Source organism: Hemitrygon akajei, chromosome 25 (genome assembly GCF_048418815.1).
Source record: "Hemitrygon akajei chromosome 25, sHemAka1.3, whole genome shotgun sequence".
Lineage (NCBI taxonomy): Eukaryota > Metazoa > Chordata > Chondrichthyes > Myliobatiformes > Dasyatidae > Hemitrygon > Hemitrygon akajei.
Genome location: NC_133148.1, coordinates 60,629,255 through 60,649,703, shown reverse-complemented (window position 1 = coordinate 60,649,703; position 20,449 = coordinate 60,629,255). Strand labels below are relative to the sequence as shown.

Here is a 20,449-nt window from a genome sequence, read left to right as displayed (position 1 = left end):
CTATTTCCCTTGAATCTTGAGATTTACCACCTGCCCTCAATGACCCAGCCCCTGTTCAGCCTTGTCATTCATGAAGCAGAACAATCCCTTACCACGTTGCCTGGTAATCCAATATTCTTAGTCTCACAACATGGCTTTCGGCCCATTGAATCCATACTAGTTTTCAGATCAAACCCATTGAATACCCTGTAAGCTCTTCCCCTAGAACACACCCACTATCACCTGTCCATAGAACCATAGAACATTACAGCACAGAAACAGGCCTTTTGGCCCTTCTTGGCTGTGCTGAACCAGATTTTCTGCCTAGTCCCACTGACCTGCACCTGGACCATATCCCTCCATACCCCTCTCCTCCATGTACCTGTCCAAGTTTTTCTTTAATGTTAAAAATGAGCCCGCATTTACCACTTCATCTGGCAGCTCATTCCACACACCCACCACTCTCTGTGTGAAGAAGCCCCCCCCCCCCCAATGTTCCATTTAAACTTTTCCCCCCTTCACCCTTAACCCATGTCCTCTGGTTTTTTTCTCCCCTGGCCTCAATGGAAAAAGCCTGCTTGCATTCACTCTATCTATACCCATCATAATTTTACATACCTCTATCAAATCTCCCCTCATCCTTCTACGCTCCAGGGAACAAAGTCCTAACCTATTCAACCTTTCTCTGTAACTCAGTTTCTCATGTCCCGGCAACATCCTGGTAAATCACCCCACCCTAATTCCTGCCACCCAGATACACGAGGCACCTCGGTAGGGCTCACGCAAGGAGACAGGGCAGTGTTAAAGGAAAGACCCTTAACGGCGTTGCTGAGCGGAGAGGTTTTAGGATCCAAGTTCATAGCTCTTTGACAGTGGCTACGCAGGTCAATAAGGTGGTTAAAAAGGCTAGTGGTATTCTTGCTTTTGTTAGTCGAGGCATCAAGTCAAGACGTTATGTTGCAACTTTATGAAACTCTGGTGAGGCCACATCTGGAGTATTGCACACAGTTCTGGTTGCCCCGCTGTTGGAAGCACGTTGAGGCTTTGGAGAGGCTGTAGAAGAGGTTGACCACATTTAGAGGGCATGTGCCATCATGAGAGGCTGGGTAAACTTGGGTTGTTTTCTTTGGAGGGGCAGAGGCTGAGGGGAGATCTGACAGAGGTTTATAAGATTATGAGGGACAGGGAGCATCTGTTTTCCTGGGTTGAAATGCCTAATACCAGAGGGCGTGCATTGAAGGTGAGAGGGGGTAGGTTCAAGGGAGATGTGAGGGGTAAGTTTTTTACTGAGAGAGGGGTGGATGCCTGGAATGCGCGGCCTGGTATGGTGACAGAGGCAAGTACATCAGAGGCTTTTAGGAGATGTTTCGATAGGCACATGAAAATGAGGAAGATGGAGGGATATGGACATTGTATAGGTCGGTGGGATTAGATTTTTGGGGGGTTTCATTTGCTTTTTAGCTGGCTCAGCATCAACCACCTTGTGGGCGAAGGGCCTGTTCCATGTTTTAAGTTCTTTGAGGAGTGATTTCCAGCAGCCAATTAACAAACCAAGCATTTTCCCACATCCATTCAGGATTCTTCAGTTTATCGCAACATTCCCGCCGCAGTCCGTAAGGAGTTTGTGCATTCTTGTGTCAGTGTGGGTTTCCTCCCACGTTCCAGAGATGTACAGATTAGGGTCAGTGTATCGCGGGCATGTCTGGTGGCAGAAACGTGGCAACACTTGCAGGCTGCCCCCAGCACAATCTTCAGACTGCGCTGGTCGTTGCTGCAAGGCGATGAATTTCACTGTCTGTTTGATGTTTAAATGTACATCTGGTAAGTAAAGCTAATGCCTTTAAAAATGTCTGAGAAACAGCCTTTGAATGGGCCTTGGAATGGCCAACATTAACAAAGGATTTCTGACAAGGAGCCAGCAGGAAACACTATAATCAGTGGCGGGGCACAAAGGTCGGACATAATGTGGCAGCTCTATAAAGCCCTGGTCAATAGAACATAGAACATTTCTTTATTTTCTTGTAAATGCCTGCAAGAAAATGAACCTCAACATATACAGCACATACTTTGATAATAAATTTACTTTGACCTTCGAAGGTTAGCACGGACGTGGCTTGCCAAATGACCTCCTAACGCTGTGGGAACTGCGCCATTGGGGTGGTGGTAGGTGGACAATGATCCCCCACCATAAGGCATTCCAGGGGAAAGCAACTGGGAAGATGTTCAGGGTAGCACAGAGCGTGGAGCCACAATCTCACAACAGAGAATTGGGTTCAAACCCGACCTTGTGTGCTGGGTGGGTTTGAATGCACTGGGGTTCCACGTCTATAGATCTCTCGAAGTTGCTGAGCAAGGGTGGTTAAGAGGTTGTATGGTGTGTTAAACTTCATTAGTCAGAGGACTGAGTTCAAGAGCCATGAGGTAATGTTGTAGTTCCATGAAACTCGGGTCAGAGCATGTTTGGAGGACTGTGTTCAGTTTTGGTCACCTCATTATAGGAAGGATGTGGAAGCTTTAGAGAGGGTGCAGAGGAGATTTACCAGGATGCTGCCTGGATTAGAGAGGGTGCAGAGGAGATTCACCAGGATGCTGCCTGGATTAGAGAGGGTGCAGAGGAGATTTACCAGGATGCTGCCTGGATTAGAGAGGGTGCAGAGGAGATTTACCAGGATGCTGCCTGGATTAGAGAGGGTGCAGAGGAGATTTACCAGGATCCTGCCTGGATTAGAGAGGGTGCAGAGGAGATTCACCAGGATGCTGCCTGGATTAGAGAGGGTGCAGAGGAGATTTACCAGGATGCTGTCTGGATTAGAGAGGGTGCAGAGGAGATTTACCAGGATGCTGCCTGGATTAGAGAGGGTGCAGAGGAGATTTACCAGGATCCTGCCTGGATTAGAGAGGGTGCAGAGGAGATTTACCAGGATGCTGCCTGGATTAGGGAGGGTGCAGAGGAGATTTACCAGGATCCTGCCTGGATTAGAGAGGGTGCAGAGGAGATTTACCAGGATGCTGCCTGGATTAGAGAGGGTGCAGAGGAGATTCACCAGGATGCTGCCTGGATTAGAGAGGGTGCAGAGGAGATTTACCAGGATCCTGCCTGGATTAGAGAGGGTGCAGAGGAGATTCACCAGGATGCTGCCTGGATTAGAGAGGGTGCAGAGGAGATTTACCAGGATCCTGCCTGGATTAGAGAGGGTGCAGAGGAGATTCACCAGGATGCTGCCTGGATTAGAGAGGGTGCAGAGGAGATTTACCAGGATGCTGCCGGACTAAAGAACATGGCTCGAAGAAAGATTGAGTGAGCAAGGGCTATTCTCTTTGAATCAAAGGAAGATAAGAAGTGACTCAATAGAGATGATAAAGGACAGCGATAGAATGGATAGCCAGTGACTTTTTTTTTCCAGGGCAGCAAGGAGGCATAATTTCAATATGAGGGAGGAAAGTATAGGAGGGGAAGAGGTCTCAGGAGTGAATTGCTTTTGCACAGAGTGGTAAGTGGTAAATGCACTGTAGGCAGGAGGATGGTGGTGAGAGAAGCAGATACATTAGGGACATTTCAGACACTTTTCAACAGGCACATGAATAAAAGAAAAGGGACCAGCTATGTGGGAGGGAAGGGTTAGATTGATCATGGAACAGGTTAAAATGTAGGCACAACGCTGTGGACTGTAGGACCTGTATTGTTCTATGTTCTACAAAGTCTCAAATAAACTGGCTTGTGTCATAAATATAGCTTCAGTCAAGATATCTCAAACTGTTACGCATCAACCCATTTGTTCCTTTTCTCTTTAAACCAAATCAAACTCAGAATCAGAATCGGGTTTAGTATCCCTGACATACCTGTATATAGTGAAACGTGTTGTTTTGCAACAGCAGTACATAAACTATATGATAATTTACGATAAGAAATACACTTAGTGGCCACTTTATTAGGTACACCTGCTCGTTAATGCAAATATCCAATCAGCCAATCATGTGGCAGCAGCTCAGTGCATGAAAGCACACAGACACGGTCAAGAGGTTCAGTTGTCGTTCAGAGCAAACATCAGAATGGGGAGGAAAAGTGATCTCAGCGAATTTGGCCATGGAATGATTGTTGGTGCCAGATGGGGTGGTTTGAGTATCTCGGAAACTGCTGATCTCCTGGAATTTTCACACACAACAGTTTCTAGAGCTTACAGAGAATGGTGTGAAAAACAAGACAACACCCAGTGAGTGGCAGTTCTGTGGGTGAAAACGCCCCGTTAATGAGAGGGCTCAGAGGGGAATGGTTCAAGTTGACAGGAAGGTGACAGTGACTCAGATTACCACAGCGGTGTACAGAAGAGTATCTCTGAATGCACAACACGACAAACCTTGAAGCAGACAGCGACATCAGCAGAACACCACACCGGCTGCCTAATAAAGTGGTCAACAAGTGCAAACAAATAAAAATGAAGAAGTTGTGCAAAATTAGTGAGGTACAACTCACCTGGAATACTGCTGCCCCTGTACAGGCACAGTGTGTTCTGACTGTTTTCTACACTTGAAACTCTGCTGCTCAGGTTCTCTGTTTTATACTTAATCCACAGAATGTCCTGTTTTAAAACGTCTTCCAACTTGTGCCTCTCCAGCAGATCACTCTCAACTTTATGCAGCTTCTCAGCATGTGCAGCCAATATCTTCTGCAAGGGAACAATAGATTTTGCCCTATTTTAAGTTGCCATAGTGCTGCTTGTGCTCACCAGACAGTAACGGTGATTCTGATTGGCTGTGTCCGCTACATTGGCCAATCCGGCTGTGTGGAAAGCTGTCCGGTGATTACTTGAGCTCCAATCATGTACCCTTCTTGTGATTCTCTGTCTACCGCAAAAGGCAGTATGTCAATTCAACTTTGCATTATAATTCTGACATGTCTGTCCATGCCATCCTTTACTCCCATGATGAGGCCAAATTCAATTTGGAAGAGCAACATCTCATATTTTATCTAGGTAGACTCCGACTTGATGGTATAAGCATTGATTTCTTCATTCTAATGACTTCTCCCCTTCTCCTCCTTCTCTCTTTGTCCGTTCCCTATTCCAGTTCCCCTCACCTCCTTGCTTCTCCTCACCTGGAGAGGACAGTGGACCATGGAAGAAGGGGAAGGTGCAGGTGAACCAAATGGAGATGATGGGCAGGTGAGGAGAACTGACAGGGAGAGAGTATAACCAGAATGGGGAATAGAAAAAGAGAGGAAGAGGGATGGGGAAAGATGACCAAAACTTGCAGAAATTGATACTTATGCCACCAACTTTGAATCTACCCAGAGAGAATATGAGGAGTTGCTCCTCCGGCCTGAGTTTGGCCTCATCATGGCAGTATAGAAGAACCATGAACAGGCATATCAGAATGGGAATAGCAAGTCAAATTTAAATGGTTGGCCTCCAATTAGTTCAGTTTCCAGAGCACTGACCTGTGATTGATTGGGTCAATTTGCAATTAGTAATTGGCCCGTGATTAGTTGAATTTCCAGAAGTTGTTCAGTAAAGCTGACTCATAGTTGCTCAGGATTTCCATATAATTCCAATAAAATAACTTTATTATATAGAGTTAATCTGGAGTTGATTAAATACGCCCTTTAGAATTGACCTTTGATTGACTGAGTTAAATCTTGTTGCGACAGAACTGACCTTTAATGAGTTCATTTCAACATCACTTTTATTAACCAGTTGGCTTTTCGAAGATAATTCCTTCTCCATTTCCTGAACTTTGCTGGACAGCCTGTCTAAGACCGTTTGCTTTTTTGTTATCTCACTTTCAAGATCGGAGACCTGGAGGGATAAAACAGTGCAGTTGTTAAAGATTTTGAATCTTCAGATGATTCTCAGTGTACAAGTTCATGAGGGGCATAGATACAGTGAACGCATTCATCTTTTTTTTAAGGGCTGGGAAATCAACACCAAGAAAACATGGGTTTAAGGTGAGAGTGGAGAGATTTAGTAGGAACTGGAGAGGCAAGTACACAAGTTAACAAATTTCATGACTACCTTCTTGTTCCACAAAGGGTTCGCACCACCAGTGTTCAATTCAAGGGCCCAACATATTGATGGCATTAGTGCTGACCTCACCTACATCTCCTCCACTTCCCAGACATCCACACTCAGCCCATCTTCCTGCCACCTTAACTGGATAGAGTTCCTCTTGTCCTCACCTACCACCCCATGAGCCTCCGCATCCAACACGTCACTCTCCACAACTTCCACCATCTTGAAAGGGATTCTACCATTAAACACTTCTTTACCTCCCCCCCCCCCCCCCCACCGCCACCACTCTCCACTTTCCGTGGGGATCATTCACTCCATGATTTCTTTGTCCATCTGTCCCCATCAACTAATTTCCCTCCTGGCACATATACCTGCAAACAACAGAAATGCTACACCTGTATATTTACCTCCTCCCTCACCTCCGTTCAGGGTTCCAAACAATCCTTCCAGCTGAGGCAACCTCTAGAAATGAATTCCACAGATTCACCACTCGCTGGCTAAAGAAATTCCTCTCATCTCCATTCTAAATGGGCATCCCTCTATTCTATGGTTGTGCCCACTGGTCCTAGACTCCACTACTATAGGAAATATCCCCTCCACGTGCACTCTAACCAGGTTTCTTTACATCCGATAGGTTTCAATGAGATCCTTCCTCCCCATTCTTCCAAATTCCAGCAAGTACAGGCCCCGAGCCATTTAATGGTCCTCATATAACAAGACTTTCATTCCCAAAATCATTTTCGTGAAGCTCCCTTGAACCCTCTCCAATGTCAGTACATCCTTTCTTAGATAAGGAGCCCAAAACTGCTGACAATACTCCAAGTGAGACTGCACCAGTACTTTATAAACCCTCAACATTATATACTTGCTTTTATATTCTAGTTCTCTGGAAACATTGGATTTGCCTTCTTCACCACCGACTTGACCTGCAACTTAACCTTTAGGAAATTCTGCATGAGGACTCCCAAGTCCCTTTGCACTGGATTTTTGAATTTTCTGCTCATTCAGAAAATAATCTAAGCTTTTATTCCTTCTGCCAAAGTGCATGACCTTACACTTCCTGACACAGCATTCCTTTGCCACTTCTTCGTCCATTCTCCCAATCTGTCTAATTCCTTCTACAGCCTTCCTGCTTCCTCAACACTACCTGCCCCTCCACCTATCTTTGTACATTCCACAAACTTGGCCACACAGCCATCAATTCCATCATCCAAATCTTTGACATACAACGTAAAACGAAGTGGTCCCAACACTGAACCCTGTGGAACACCACTAGTCACTGGAGACACCCCCTTTATTCCCACTCTTTGCCTTCTGCCAATCAGCCAATGCCCTGTCCATGCTAGAATCTTTATTGGAATACCATGGGCTCTTATCATCCTCAGGTGTGGCACCTTGTCAAAGGCTTTCTGAAAATCCATTTATACAACATCCACCTTTGTCTAGCTTACTTGTTATTTCTTGAAAGGATTTCAACAGATTTGCCTGGCAAGATTTTCCCTTAAGGAAACCATGCTTACTTTGGCCTATTTCACCATGTGCCTCTAAGTACCTGAAACCTAATCCTTAACAATCAACTCCAACATCTACCCAACCACTGAGGTCAGGCTAACTGGCCTGTGATTCCCTGTCTTCTGCCTCTCTCCCTTCTTGAAGAGCGGAGTGACATTTACAATATTCCAGTCTTCCGGAACCATGCCAGAATTTATTGATTCTTGAAAGATCATTATTAATGCCTCCACAATGCCTTTTGCTACCTCTATCTGAACCATGAAGTGTAGTCAATCTAGTCCTTCTTCTTTGAGATGTATCTATCCGGTGTCTTCTGAATTTCTACCAGAAACTCCAGCCATTTCTGTGCTGCTGTTATCCCTGATAGTATGATCTTTCAATCTACTTTTTCTGTAATCCCCCTTTATTCCACTGTAGAGACGTAGAAAAGTACAGCGCAGAAAGAGGCCTTTCGGTCCATCTAAGCCATGCCAAACCATTTAAACTGCCTACTCCCATTGACCTGTACCAGGACCACAGCCCTCCACACCCCTATCATCCATGTACCTATCCAAACTTCTCTTAAACATTGAAATTGAGCTGGCATGCACCACTTGTGTTGGCAGCTCATTACACACTCTCACGATCCTCTGAGTGAAGAAAGTTCCCCTCATGTTCCTCTTAAACTTTTCACTTCTCACCCTTAACCCATGACCTGTTGTAGTCCATGGAAGAAACCTGCTAGCATTTACCATATCTATATCCAACAATTTTGAATACCTCTATCAAAATTGTCGATCGATTGTTGATAAATTATCAAAATTGTTGATTAATTATCAAAAATACCTCCATTTTTAATACCTCTCAATCTTCTACATTCCAAGGTATAAAGTCCTGATCTATTTAATCTTTTCTTATAGCCCAGGGCCCCAGACCGGCAACAGCTTTGTAAATTTTCTCTGTACTCTTTCAAACCAATTTACATCTTTCCGGTAGGTAGGTGACCAAAACTGCGCACAATACTCCATATTAGACCTCGCCAATGTCTTATACAACTTCAACATAAAACCCCTTCAACTGTACTCAGTTCTTTGGTTTGTGAAGGCCAGTGTGCCAAAGGCTTTCTTTACGACCCTATCCACCTGTGACATAATTCAATGAATTGTGGACCTGTATTCCCAGATCCCTTTGTTCTACTGCACTCCTCGGTGCCCGACTGTAAGATCTACCCTGGTTGGTCCTACTGAAGAGCAACACCTCAGCTTTGTCTGCCTTAAATTCCATCTGCCATTCTTCAGCCCGCTTTCCAATCTGGTCCAGATCCAGCTGCAAGCCATGATAGCCTTCCTCATTGTCCACTACGTCCCCAAACTTGGTGACATCCACAAATTTTCTGATCCAGTTAACCATATTATCATCCAAATCGTTGATATAGATGACAAAAAACAACGGACCCAGCTCCGATCCCCGCAGATCTCCACTAGTCACAGGCCTTCAGTCAGAGAGGCAACCATCAACCACCACTCTCTGGCTTCTCCCACAAAGCCAATGTCTAATCCAGTGTATTACCTCATCTTAAATGCCGAGAGACCGAACTCTCCCGACTAGGTCCTTGTCAAGTGTTTTGCTAAAGTCCACAAAGTGACACAAAGCTGGGTGGCAGTGTGAAATGTCAGGAGGATGTTATGAGAATGCAGGGTGACTTGGACAGGCTAGGTGAGTGGGCAAATGTATGGCAGATGCAGTTTAATGTGGATAAATGTGAGGTTATCCACTTTGGTGGCAAGAACAGGAAGGCAGATTACTATCTAAATGGAGTCAAGTTAGGAAAAGGGGAAGTACAATGAGATCTAGGTGTTCTTGTACATCAGTCAATGAAAGCAAGCATGCAGGTACAGCAGGCAGTGAAGAAAGCTAATGGCATGCTGGCCTTTATAACAAGAGGAATTGAGTATAGGAGTAAAGAGGTCCTTCTGCAGCTGTACAGGGCCCTGGTGAGACCCCACCTGGAGTATTGTGTGCAGTTTTGGTCTCCAAATTTGAGGAAGGACATCCTTGCTATTGAGGGAGTGCAGCGTAGGTTCACAAGGTTAATTCCCAGAATGGCGGGTCTGTCATATGTTGAAAGATTGGAGCAACTGGGCTTGTATACACTGGAATTTAGAAGGATGAGAGGGGATCTGATTGAAACATATAAGATTATTAAGGGATTGGACACGCTGGAGTCAGGAAGCGTGTTCCCGCTGATGGGTGAGTCCAGAACTAGAGGCCACAGTTTAAGAATAAGGGGTAGGCCATTTAGAACAGAGATGCGGGAAAAGTTTTTCACCCAGAGAGTGGTGGATATGTGGAATGCTCTGCCCCAGAAGGCAGTGGAGGCCAAGTCTCTGGATGCATTCAAAGGAGAGTTAGATAGAGCTCTTATAGATAACGGGGTCAAGGGATATGGGGAGAGGGCAGGAACGGGGTACTGATTGTGTATGATCAGCCATGGTCACATTGAATGGCGGTGCTGGCTAGAAGGGCCGAATGGCCTACTCCTGCACCTATTGTCTATTGATCACCCTCCCCCTTTAGAATGGCATAGACCAAATCCAAAACATCCCAGATCCCTGGAACCTGGGAGGCAATATGCCTTCCGCAACCACAGCATCTCCTGTCTACTCCTGTAACAATGGAATCCCCTATCACCACTGCAGCCGTTTCCTTTCTGAGCCACAGTGCCACACTCAATGCCAGACGCAGGATCACTGCGGCCTTCCTCAGCAGGTCATTCCCCCAACAGTATCCAAAATGCTATACTCATTTTTGAGGGGAACAGCCACAGGGGTACTTTGTCCTGGCAACCCGTTTCCTTTTCCCTCTTCTGACAGTCACCCAGGTACCCTCCTCTTGCGATTTAGAAGAGACTACCCCCTGTAGCTCCTACCAATCACCTCTTCAGTTTCCCATAAGTATCGTCGAGCTGCAGCTCCAAACTCATCTCTGAGGGGCTGCAGCTCGGGGCAGCTGGTGCAGATGTTGTTATCCAAGAGGCTAGAGGTCTCCAAAAATCCCTCCACCTCACACAAAGAACACAACACAGTCTTTGGAGCCATCCTCACTGTACGAACAGATGAAGAATGAAGAATGAAGCAGAAACTTACCAGATACTTACCTCGTCTGAACCTGTTTTTGTCAAAACCTAATTTGTGAAACCCTCCCTACTCTAACCCTGGTTCTCTCACACAATGGCCACTCTGCTTGTTCCTACCTTTTATTTATTTGCCCATTTGCTAATGAATTGTGATTTGATTGAGCTGCCTGAAAATGTCAAAAGCTGGACTTTTTAAAATCTCCCTCAGGGACCTGTGAGAGTCACCTCCTCTCTCGCTCAACATCTGACTGGGCTGCCCGGACATGGTATTGTGTGTGTGTGTGTGTGTGTGTGTGTGTGTGTGGTGTGTGTGAGAGGGAGGGTGAGTGTGTGTGTGTGAGTGTGTGTGTGTGTGTGTGTGTGTGTGTGTGTGTGTGTGTGGTGTGTGATAGGGAGGGTGTGTGTGTGTGTGAGAGGGAGGGTGTGTGTGTGTGATAGGGAGGGTGTGTGTGTGTGTGTGTGTGATAGGGAGGGTGTGTGTGTGGTGTGTGTGATAGGGAGGGTGTGTGTGTGTGATAGGGAGGGTGTGTGTGTGGTGTGTGTGATAGGGAGGGTGTGTGTGTGTGTGTGTGTGTGTGTGTGTGATAGGGAGGGTGTGTGTGTGTGTGTGTGATAGGGAGGGTGTGTGTCTGTGATAGGGAGGGTGTGTGTGTGTGTGTGATAGGGAGGGTGTGTGTGTGTCTGTGTGTGTGTGTGTGTGTGATAGGGAGGGTGTGTGTGTGTGTGATAGGGAGGGTGTGTGTGTGTGTGTGATAGGGAGGGTGTGTATGTGTGTGATAGGGAGGGTGTGTGTGTGTGTGTGATAGGGAGGGTGTGTGTGCGTGTGTGTGTGTGATAGGGAGGGTGTGTGTGATAGGGAGGGTGTGTGTGTGTGATAGGGAGGGTGTGTGTGTGTGTGTGGTGGGTGTTAGGGAGGGTGTGTGAGTGTGATAGGGAGGGTGTGTGTGTGTGTTAGGGAGGGTGTGTGTGTGTGATAGGGAGGGTGTGTGTGTGTGTGATAGGGAGGGTGTGTGTGTGTGTGAGTGTGTGATAGGGAGGGTGTGTGTGTGTGTGTGTGTGTGTGTGTGTGTATGTGTGTGATAGGGAGGGTGTGTGTGTGTGTGTGTGTGTGATAGGGAGGGGGTGTGTGTGATAGTGAGGGTGTGTGTGTGTGATAGGGAGGGTGTGTGTGTGATAGGGAGGGTGTGTGTGTGTGTGATAGGGAGGGTGTGTGTGTGTGTGTGTGTGATAGGGAGGGGGTGTGTGTGATAGGGAGGGTGTGTGTGTGTGTATGTGTGTGATAGGGAGGGTGTGTGTGTGTGTGTGATAGGGAGGGTGTGTGTGCGTGTGTGTGTGTGATAGGGAGGGTGTGTGTGTGATAGGGAGGGTGTGTGTGTGTGATAGGGAGGGTGTGTGAGTGTGTGTGTGTGATAGGGAATGTGTGTGTGTGTGTGTGCGTGTGTGATAGGGAGGGTGTGTGTGTGTGTGTGTGTGTGTGTGTGTGATAGGGAGGGTGTGTGTGTGTGATAGGGAGGGTGTGTGAGTGTGTGTGTGTGATAGGGAATGTGTGTGTGTGTGTGTGCGTGTGTGATAGGGAGGGTGTGTTTGTGTGTGTGTGTGGTGTGTGATAGGGAGGGTGTGTGTGTTGTGTGTGATAGTGAGGGTGTGTGTGTGTGTGATAGGGAGGGTGTGTGTGTGTGGTGTGTGTGATAGGGAGGGTGTGTGTGTGTGTTTGATAGGGAGGGTGTGTGTGTTTGTGATAGGTAGGGTGTGTGTGTGATAGGGAGGGTGTGTGTGTGTGATAGGGAGAGTGTGTGTGTGTGGTGTATGATAGGGAGGGTGTGTGTGTGGTGTGTGTGTGTGTGTGTGATAGGGAGGGTGTGTGTGGTGTGTGATAGGGAGGGTGTGTGTGTGTGATAGGGAGGGCCTGTGTGTGTGTCGTGTGTGATAGGGAGAGTGAGTCTGTGTGTGTGTGTGTGTCTGTGTCTGGGAGTGTGTGTGTGTGTGTGATAGGGAGGGTGTGTGTGTGTGTGTGTGTGTGTGTGATAGGGAGGGTGTGTGTGTGGCTGTGCGTGATAGGGAGGGTGTGTGTGTGTGTGTGTGTGTGTGTGTGGGGTGGGTGTTAGGGAGGGTGTGTGTATATGTGTGTGTGTGTGATAGGGAGGGTGTGTGTGTGTGTGTGTGGTCTGTGATAGGGAGGGTGAGTCTGTGTGTGTGTGTGTGATAGGGAGGGTGTGTGTGTGTGTGTATGTGTGTGATAGGGAGGGTGTGTGTGTGGTGTGTGAGATAGGGAGGGAGTGTGTGTGTGTGTGTGTGTGTGTGTGTGTGTGTGTGTGTGTGTGTGTGTGTGTGTGTGTGTGTGTGTGTGTGATGGGGAATGTGTGTGTGTGTGTGTGTGATAGGGAGGGTGTGTGTGTGTGGTGTGTGATAGGGAGGGTGAGTCTGTGTGTGTGTGTGTGATAGGGAGGGTGAGTCTGTGTGTGTGTGTGTGATAGGGAGGGTGTGTTTGTGTGTGTGTGTGTGGTGTGTGATAGGGAGGGTGTGTGTGTGTGTGATAGGGAGGGTGTGTGTGGTGTGTGATAGGGAGGGTGTGTGTGTGGTGTGTGATAGGGAGGGTGTGTGTGTGTGTGTGATAGGGAGGGTGTGTGTGTGTGTGTGATAGGGAGGGGGTGTGTGTGTGATAGGGAGGGTATGTGTGTGGTGTGTGTGATAGGGAGGGTGTGCGTGTGTGTGTGTGTGTGTGTGTGTGTGTGTGTGTTTGTGTGTGTGATAGGGAGGGAGTGTGTGTGGTGGTTGTTAGGGAGGGTGTGTGTGTGTGTGATAGGGACGGTGTGTGTGTGTGTGTGATAGGGAGGGTGTGTGTGTGTGATAGAGAGGGTGTGTGTGTGTGTGTGTGTGTGATAGTGAGGGTGTGTGTGTGTGTGTGGTGTGTGATAGGGAGGTTGTGTGTGTGTATGTGTGTGTGTGTGATAGTGAGGGTGTGTGTGTGTGTGTGATAGGGAGGGTGTGAGTGTGTGTGTGGTGTGTGATAGGGAGGTTGTGTGTGTGTATGTGTGTGTGTGTGATAGGGAGGGTGTGTGTGTGTGTGGTGTGTGATAGTGAGGGTGTGTGTGTGTGTGTGTGTGTGGTGTGTGATAGGGAGGTTGTGTGTGTGTATGTGTGTGTGTGTGTGATAGGGAGGGTGTGTGTGTGTGTGGTGTGTGATAGGGAGGTTGTGTGTGTGTATGTGTGTGTGTGTGATAGTGAGGGTGTGTGTGTGTGTGATAGGGAGGGTGTGTGTGTGTGTGTGTGTGTGATAGGGAGGGTGTGTGTGTGTGTGATAGGGACGGTGTGTGTGTGTGTGTGATAGGGAGTGTGTGTGTGTGTGTGTGTGGTGTGATAGCGAGGGTGTGTGTGTGTGTGTGATAGGGAGGGTGTGTGTGTGTGTGATAGGGAGGGTGTGTGTGTGTGTGTGTGTGATAGGGAGGGTGTGTGTGTGTGTGTGATAGGGAGGGTGTGTGTGTGTGATAGGGAGGGTGTGTGTGTGTGTGTGATAGGGAGGGTGTGTGTGTGTGTGTGTGTGATAGGGAGGGTGTGTGTGTGTGTATGATAGCGAGGGTGTGTGTGTGTGTGATAGGGAGGGTGTGTGTGTGTGAGTGGTGGGTGTTAGGGAGGGTGTGTGTGTGTGATAGGGAGGGTGTGTGTGTGGTGTGTGTGATAGGGAGGGTGTGTGTGTGTGTGTGATAGGGAGGGTGTGTGTGTGTGATAGGGAGGGTCTGTGTGTGTGTGTGTGTGTGATAGGGAGGGTGTGTGTGTGTGTGATAGCGAGGGTGTGTGTGTGTGTGTGATAGGGAGGGTGTGTGTGTGTGAGTGGTGGGTGTTAGGGAGGGTGTGTGTGTGTGATAGGGAGGGTGTGTGTGTGGTGTGTGTGATAGGGAATGTGTGTGTGTGTGTGTGTGTGTGTGTGTGTGTGTGTGTGTGTGTGTGTGTGTGTGTGTGTGATAGGGAGGGTGTGTTTGTGTGTGTGTGGTGTGTGAGAGGGAGGGTGTGTGTGTGTGTGTGTGATAGGGAGGGTGTGTGTGTGTGTGTGTGATAGGGAATGTGTGTGTGTGTGTGTGTGTGTGTGTGTGTGTGTGTGTGTGTGTGTGTGTGTGATAGGGAGGGTGTGTTTGTGTGTGTGTGGTGTGTGAGAGGGAGGGTGTGTGTGTTGTGTGTGATAGGGAGGGTGTGTGTGTGGTGTGTGTGATAGGGAGGGTGTGTGTGTGTGTGTGTGATAGGGAGGGTGTGTGTGTGTGTGTGTGATAGGGAGGGTGTGTGTGTGGTGTGTGTGATAGGGAGGGTGTGTGTGGCATGTGATAGGGAGGGTGTGTGTGTGGTGTGTGTGATAGGGAGGGTGTGTGTGTGTGTGTGATAGGGAGGGTGTGTGTGTGTGTGTGTGTGTGTTTGTGTGTGTGTGTGTGTGATAGGGAGGGTGTGTGTGTGTGTGGTGTGTGATAGGGAGGGTGTGTGTGTGTGTGTGTGATAGGGAGGGTGTGTGTGTGTGTGTGAGAGGGAGGGTGTGTGTGTGGTGTGTGTGATAGGGAGGGTGTGTGCGTGTGTGATAGGGAGGGTGTGTGTGTGTGTGATAGGGAGGGTGTGTGTGTGTGTGTGATAGGGAGGGTGTGTGTGTCGTGTGTGTGATAGGGAGGGTGCGTGTGTGTGTGTGATAGTGTGTGTGTGTGTGTGTGTGTGATAGGGAGGGTATGTATGTGTGTGGTGTGTGATAGGGAGGGTGTGTGTGTGTGATAGGGAGGGTGTGTGTGTGTGTGGTGGGTGTTAGGGAGGGTGTGTGTGTGTGATAGGGAGGGTGTGTGTGTGGTGTGTGTGATAGGGAGGGTGTGTGTGTGTGTGACAGGGTGTGTGTGTGGTGTGTGTGTGATAGGGAGGGTGTGTGTGTGTGATAGGGAGGGTGTGTGTGTGGTGTGTGTGATAGGGAGGGTGTGTGTGTGTGTGATAGGGTGTGTGTGTGGTGTGTGTGTGATAGGGAGGGTGTGTGTGTGATAGGGAGGGTGTGCGTGTGGTGTGTGTGTGATAGGGAGGGTGTGTGTGTGTGATAGCGAGGGTGTGTGTGTGGTGTGTGTGATAGGGAGGGTGTGTGTGTGTGTGATAGGGTGTGTGTGTGGTGTGTGTGTGATAGGGAGGGTGTGTGTGTGTGATAGGGAGGGTGTGTGTGTGTGTGGTGGGTGTTAGGGAGGGTGTGTGTGTGTGATAGGGAGGGTGTGTGTGTGTGTGTGGTCTGTGATAGGGAGGGTGTGTGTTTGATAGGGAGGTTGTGTGTGTGTGATAGGGAGGGTGTGTGTGTGTGGTGGGTGTTAGGGAGGGTGTGTGTGTGATAGGGAGGGTGTGTGTGTGTGGTGGGAGGGAGGGTGTGTGTGTGTGTGATAGGGAGGGTGTGTGTGTGTGATAGGGTGTGTGTGTGGTGTGTGTGTGTGATAGGGAGGGTGTGTGTGTGTGATAGGGTGTGTGTGTGTGATAGGGTGTGTGTGGTGTGTGTGTGATAGGGAGGGTGTGTGTGTGTGATAGGGTGTGTGTGTGTGATAGGGTGTGTGTGTGTGATAGGGTGTGTGTGTGGTGTGTGTGTGTGATAGGGAGGGTGTGTGTGTGTGATAGGGTGTGTGTGTGGTGTGTGTGTGTGATAGGGAGGGTGTGTGTGTGTGTGGTGGGTGTTAGGGAGGGTGTGTGTGTGTGATAGGGAGGGTGTGTGTGTGTGTGTGGTCTGTGATAGGGAGGGTGTGTGTTTGATAGGGAGGTTGTGTGTGTGTGATAGGGAGGGTGTGTGTGTGTGGTGGGTGTTAGGGAGGGTGTGTGTGTGTGGTGGGAGGGAGGGTGTGTGTGTGTGTGATAGGGAGGGTGTGTGTGTGTGATAGGGTGTGTGTGTGGTGTGTGTGTGTGATAGGGAGGGTGTGTGTGTGGTGTGTGTGATAGGGAGGGTGTGTGTGTGTGATAGGGAGGGTGTGTGTGTGTGGTGGGTGTTAGGGAGGGTGTGTGTGTGTGCGTGGTGGGTGTTAGGGAGGGTGTGTGTGTGTGTGTGTGTGATAGGGAGGGTATGTATGTGTGTTGTGTGTGATAGGGAGGGTGTGTGTGTGTGTGATAGGGAGGGTGTGTGTGTATGTGTGTGTGATAGGGAGGGTGTGTGTGTGTGTGTGTGTGTGTGATAGGGAGGGTGTGTGTGTGGTGTGTGTGTGTGATAGGGAGGGTGTGTGTGTGGTGTGTGTGATAGGGAGAGTGTGTTTGTGTGATAGGGTGTGTGTGTGTGGTGTGTGTGTGATAGGGAGTGTGTGTGTGTGGTGTATGTGATAGGGAGGGTGTGTGTGTGTGATAGGGAGGGTGTTTGTGTGTGTGGTGGGTGTTAGGGAGGGTGTGTGTGTGTGATAGGGAGGGTGTGTGTGTGTGTGTGTGTGTGTGTGTGTGATAGGGAGGGTGTGTGTGTGTGTGTGATAGGGAGGGTGTGTGTGTGTGATAGGGAGGGTGTGTGTGTGTGTGGTGGGTGTTAGGGAGGGTGTGTGTGTGTGATAGGGAGGGTGTGTGTGTGTGTTAGGGAGGGTGTGTGTGTGGTGTGTGTGTGATAGGGAGGGTGTGTGTGTGGTGTGTGTGATAGGGAGGGTATGTATGTGTGTTGTGTGTGATAGGGAGGGTGTGTGTGTGTGTGATAGGGAGGGTGTGTGTGTATGTGTGTGTGATAGGGAGGGTGTGTGTGTGTGTGTGTGTGTGTGATTGGGAGGGTGTGTGTGTGGTGTGTGTGTGTGATAGGGAGGGTGTGTGTGTGGTGTGTGTGATAGGGAGGGTGTGTTTGTGTGATAGGGTGTGTGTGTGCGGTGTGTGTGTGATAGGGAGTGTGTGTGTGTGGTGTGTGTGTGATAGGGAGGGTGTGTGTGTGTGATAGGGAGGGTGTGCGTGTGGTGTGTGTGTGATAGGGAGGGTGTGTGTGTGTGATAGCGAGGGTGTGTGTGTGGTGTGTGTGATAGGGAGGGTGTGTGTGTGTGTGATAGGGTGTGTGTGTGGTGTGTGTGTGATAGGGAGGGTGTGTGTGTGTGATAGGGTGTGTGTGTGTGATAGGGTGTGTGTGTGGTGTGTGTGTGTGATAGGGAGGGTGTGTGTGTGTGATAGGGTGTGTGTGTGGTGTGTGTGTGTGATAGGGAGGGTGTGTGTGTGTGTGGTGGGTGTTAGGGAGGGTGTGTGTGTGTGATAGGGAGGGTGTGTGTGTGTGTGTGGTCTGTGATAGGGAGGGTGTGTGTTTGATAGGGAGGTTGTGTGTGTGTGATAGGGAGGGTGTGTGTGTGTGGTGGGTGTTAGGGAGGGTGTGTGTGTGTGGTGGGAGGGAGGGTGTGTGTGTGTGTGATAGGGAGGGTGTGTGTGTGTGATAGGGTGTGTGTGTGGTGTGTGTGTGTGATAGGGAGGGTGTGTGTGTGGTGTGTGTGATAGGGAGGGTGTGTGTGTGTGATAGGGAGGGTGTGTGTGTGTGGTGGGTGTTAGGGAGGGTGTGTGTGTGTGCGTGGTGGGTGTTAGGGAGGGTGTGTGTGTGTGTGTGTGTGATAGGGAGGGTATGTATGTGTGTTGTGTGTGATAGGGAGGGTGTGTGTGTGTGTGATAGGGAGGGTGTGTGTGTATGTGTGTGTGATAGGGAGGGTGTGTGTGTGTGTGTGTGTGTGTGATAGGGAGGGTGTGTGTGTGGTGTGTGTGTGTGATAGGGAGGGTGTGTGTGTGGTGTGTGTGATAGGGAGAGTGTGTTTGTGTGATAGGGTGTGTGTGTGTGGTGTGTGTGTGATAGGGAGTGTGTGTGTGTGGTGTATGTGATAGGGAGGGTGTGTGTGTGTGATAGGGAGGGTGTTTGTGTGTGTGGTGGGTGTTAGGGAGGGTGTGTGTGTGTGATAGGGAGGGTGTGTGTGTGTGTGTGTGTGTGTGTGATAGGGAGGGTGTGTGTGTGTGTGTGATAGGGAGGGTGTGTGTGTGTGATAGGGAGGGTGTGTGTGTGTGTGGTGGGTGTTAGGGAGGGTGTGTGTGTGTGATAGGGAGGGTGTGTGTGTGTGTTAGGGAGGGTGTGTGTGTGGTGTGTGTGTGATAGGGAGGGTGTGTGTGTGGTGTGTGTGATAGGGAGGGTATGTATGTGTGTTGTGTGTGATAGGGACGGTGTGTGTGTGTGTGATAGGGAGGGTGTGTGTGTATGTGTGTGTGATAGGGAGGGTGTGTGTGTGTGTGTGTGTGTGTGATTGGGAGGGTGTGTGTGTGGTGTGTGTGTGTGATAGGGAGGGTGTGTGTGTGGTGTGTGTGATAGGGAGGGTGTGTTTGTGTGATAGGGTGTGTGTGTGTGGTGTGTGTGTGATAGGGAGTGTGTGTGTGTGGTGTATGTGATAGGGAGGGTGTGTGTGTGTGATAGGGAGGGTGTTTGTGTGTGTGGTGGGTGTTAGGGAGGGTGTGTGTGTGTGATAGGGAGGGTGTGTGTGTGTGTGTGTGTGTGTGTGTGTGATAGGGAGGGTGTGTGTGTGTGTGTGATAGGGAGGGTGTGTGTGTGTGATAGGGAGGGTGTGTGTGTGTGTGGTGGGTGTTAGGGAGGGTGTGTGTGTGTGATAGGGAGGGTGTGTGTGTGTGTTAGGGACGGTGTGTGTGTGGTGTGTGTGTGATAGGGAGGGTGTGTGTGTGTGATAGGGAGGGTGTGTGTGTGTGTGGTGGGTGTTAGGGAGGGTGTGTGTGTGTGATAGGGAGGGTGTGTGTGTGTGTTAGGGAGGGTGTGTGTGTGATAGGGAGGGTGTGTGTGTGTGTGATAGGGAGGGTGGTGTGTGTGTGAGTGTGTGATAGGGAGGGTGTGTGTGTGTCTGTGTGTGTGATAGGGAGGTTGTGTGTGTGTGTGTGTGTGATAGGGAGGGTGTGTGTGTGTGTGTGTGATAGGGAGGGTGTGTGTGTGTGTGATAGGGAGGGTGTGTGTGTGTGTGTGTGTGTGTGTGATAGGGAGGGTGTGTGTGTGGTGTGTGTGATAGGGAGGGTGTGTGTGTGTGTGTGATAGGGAGGGTGTGTGTGTGTGTGTGTGATAGGGAGGGGGTGTGTGTGATAGGGCGGGTGTGTGTGTGTGTATGTGTGTGATAGGGAGGGTGTGTGTGTGTGTGTGTGTGTGTGTGTGTGTGTTTGTGTGTGTGTGGTGTGTGAGAGGGAATGTGTGTGTGTGTGTGTGTGTGTGTGTGTGTGTGATAGGGAGGGTGTGTGTGTGTGTGTGAGAGGGAGGGTGTGTGTGTGTGATAGGGAGGGTGTGTGTGTGTGTGTGAGAGGGAGGGTGTGTGTGTTGTCTGTGATAGGGAGGGTGTGTGTGTGTGTGTGAGAGGGAGGGTGTGTGTGTGTTGTGTGTGATAGGGGAGGGTGTGTGGGTGATAGGGAGGGTGTGTGTGTGTGATAGGGAGGGTGTGTGTGTGTGTGTGAGAGGGAGGGTGTGTGTGTTGTGTGTGATAGGGAGGGTGTATGTGTGTGTGTGATATGGAGGGTGTGTTGTGTGTGATAGGGAGGGTGTGTGGGTGATAGGGAGGGTGTGTGTGTGTGATAGGGAGGGTGTGTGTGTCGTGTGTGTGATAGGGAGGGTGTGTGTGCGTGTGTGTGTGTGATAGGGAGGGTGTGTGTGTGATAGGGAGGGTGTGTGTGTGTGATAGGGAGGGTGTGTGTGTGATAGGGAGGGTGTGTGTGTGTGTGATAGGGAGGGTGTCTGTGTGATAGGGAGGGTGTGTGTGTGTGTGTGATAGGGAGGGTGTGTGTGTGTGTGTGTGTGTGTGTGTGATAGGGAGGGGTTGTGTGTGATAGGGAGGGTGTGTGTGTGTGTATGTGTGTGATAGGGAGGGTGTGTGTGTGTGTGTGATAGGGAGGG

The 20,449-nt window shown here is 49.3% G+C and overlaps 1 protein-coding gene across 6 annotated transcripts in view; it reads right to left on the bottom strand.

The window, feature by feature from the left end:
- The window catches only part of LOC140716644 (TNF receptor-associated factor 3-like), a 227,509-nt gene that overhangs the window by 2,613 nt on the left and 204,447 nt on the right, over window positions 1-20,449 (bottom strand). For all 6 annotated transcript variants that reach the window (XM_073029474.1, XM_073029470.1, XM_073029469.1 and 3 more), the window contains 2 exons: window positions 5,631-5,771; window positions 4,451-4,643 (listed from right to left, as the gene is read on the bottom strand). In XM_073029474.1, coding sequence (XP_072885575.1) covers window positions 4,451-4,643; window positions 5,631-5,771 — 334 coding nt within the window. The remainder of the gene's footprint in view (window positions 1-4,450; window positions 4,644-5,630; window positions 5,772-20,449) is intronic.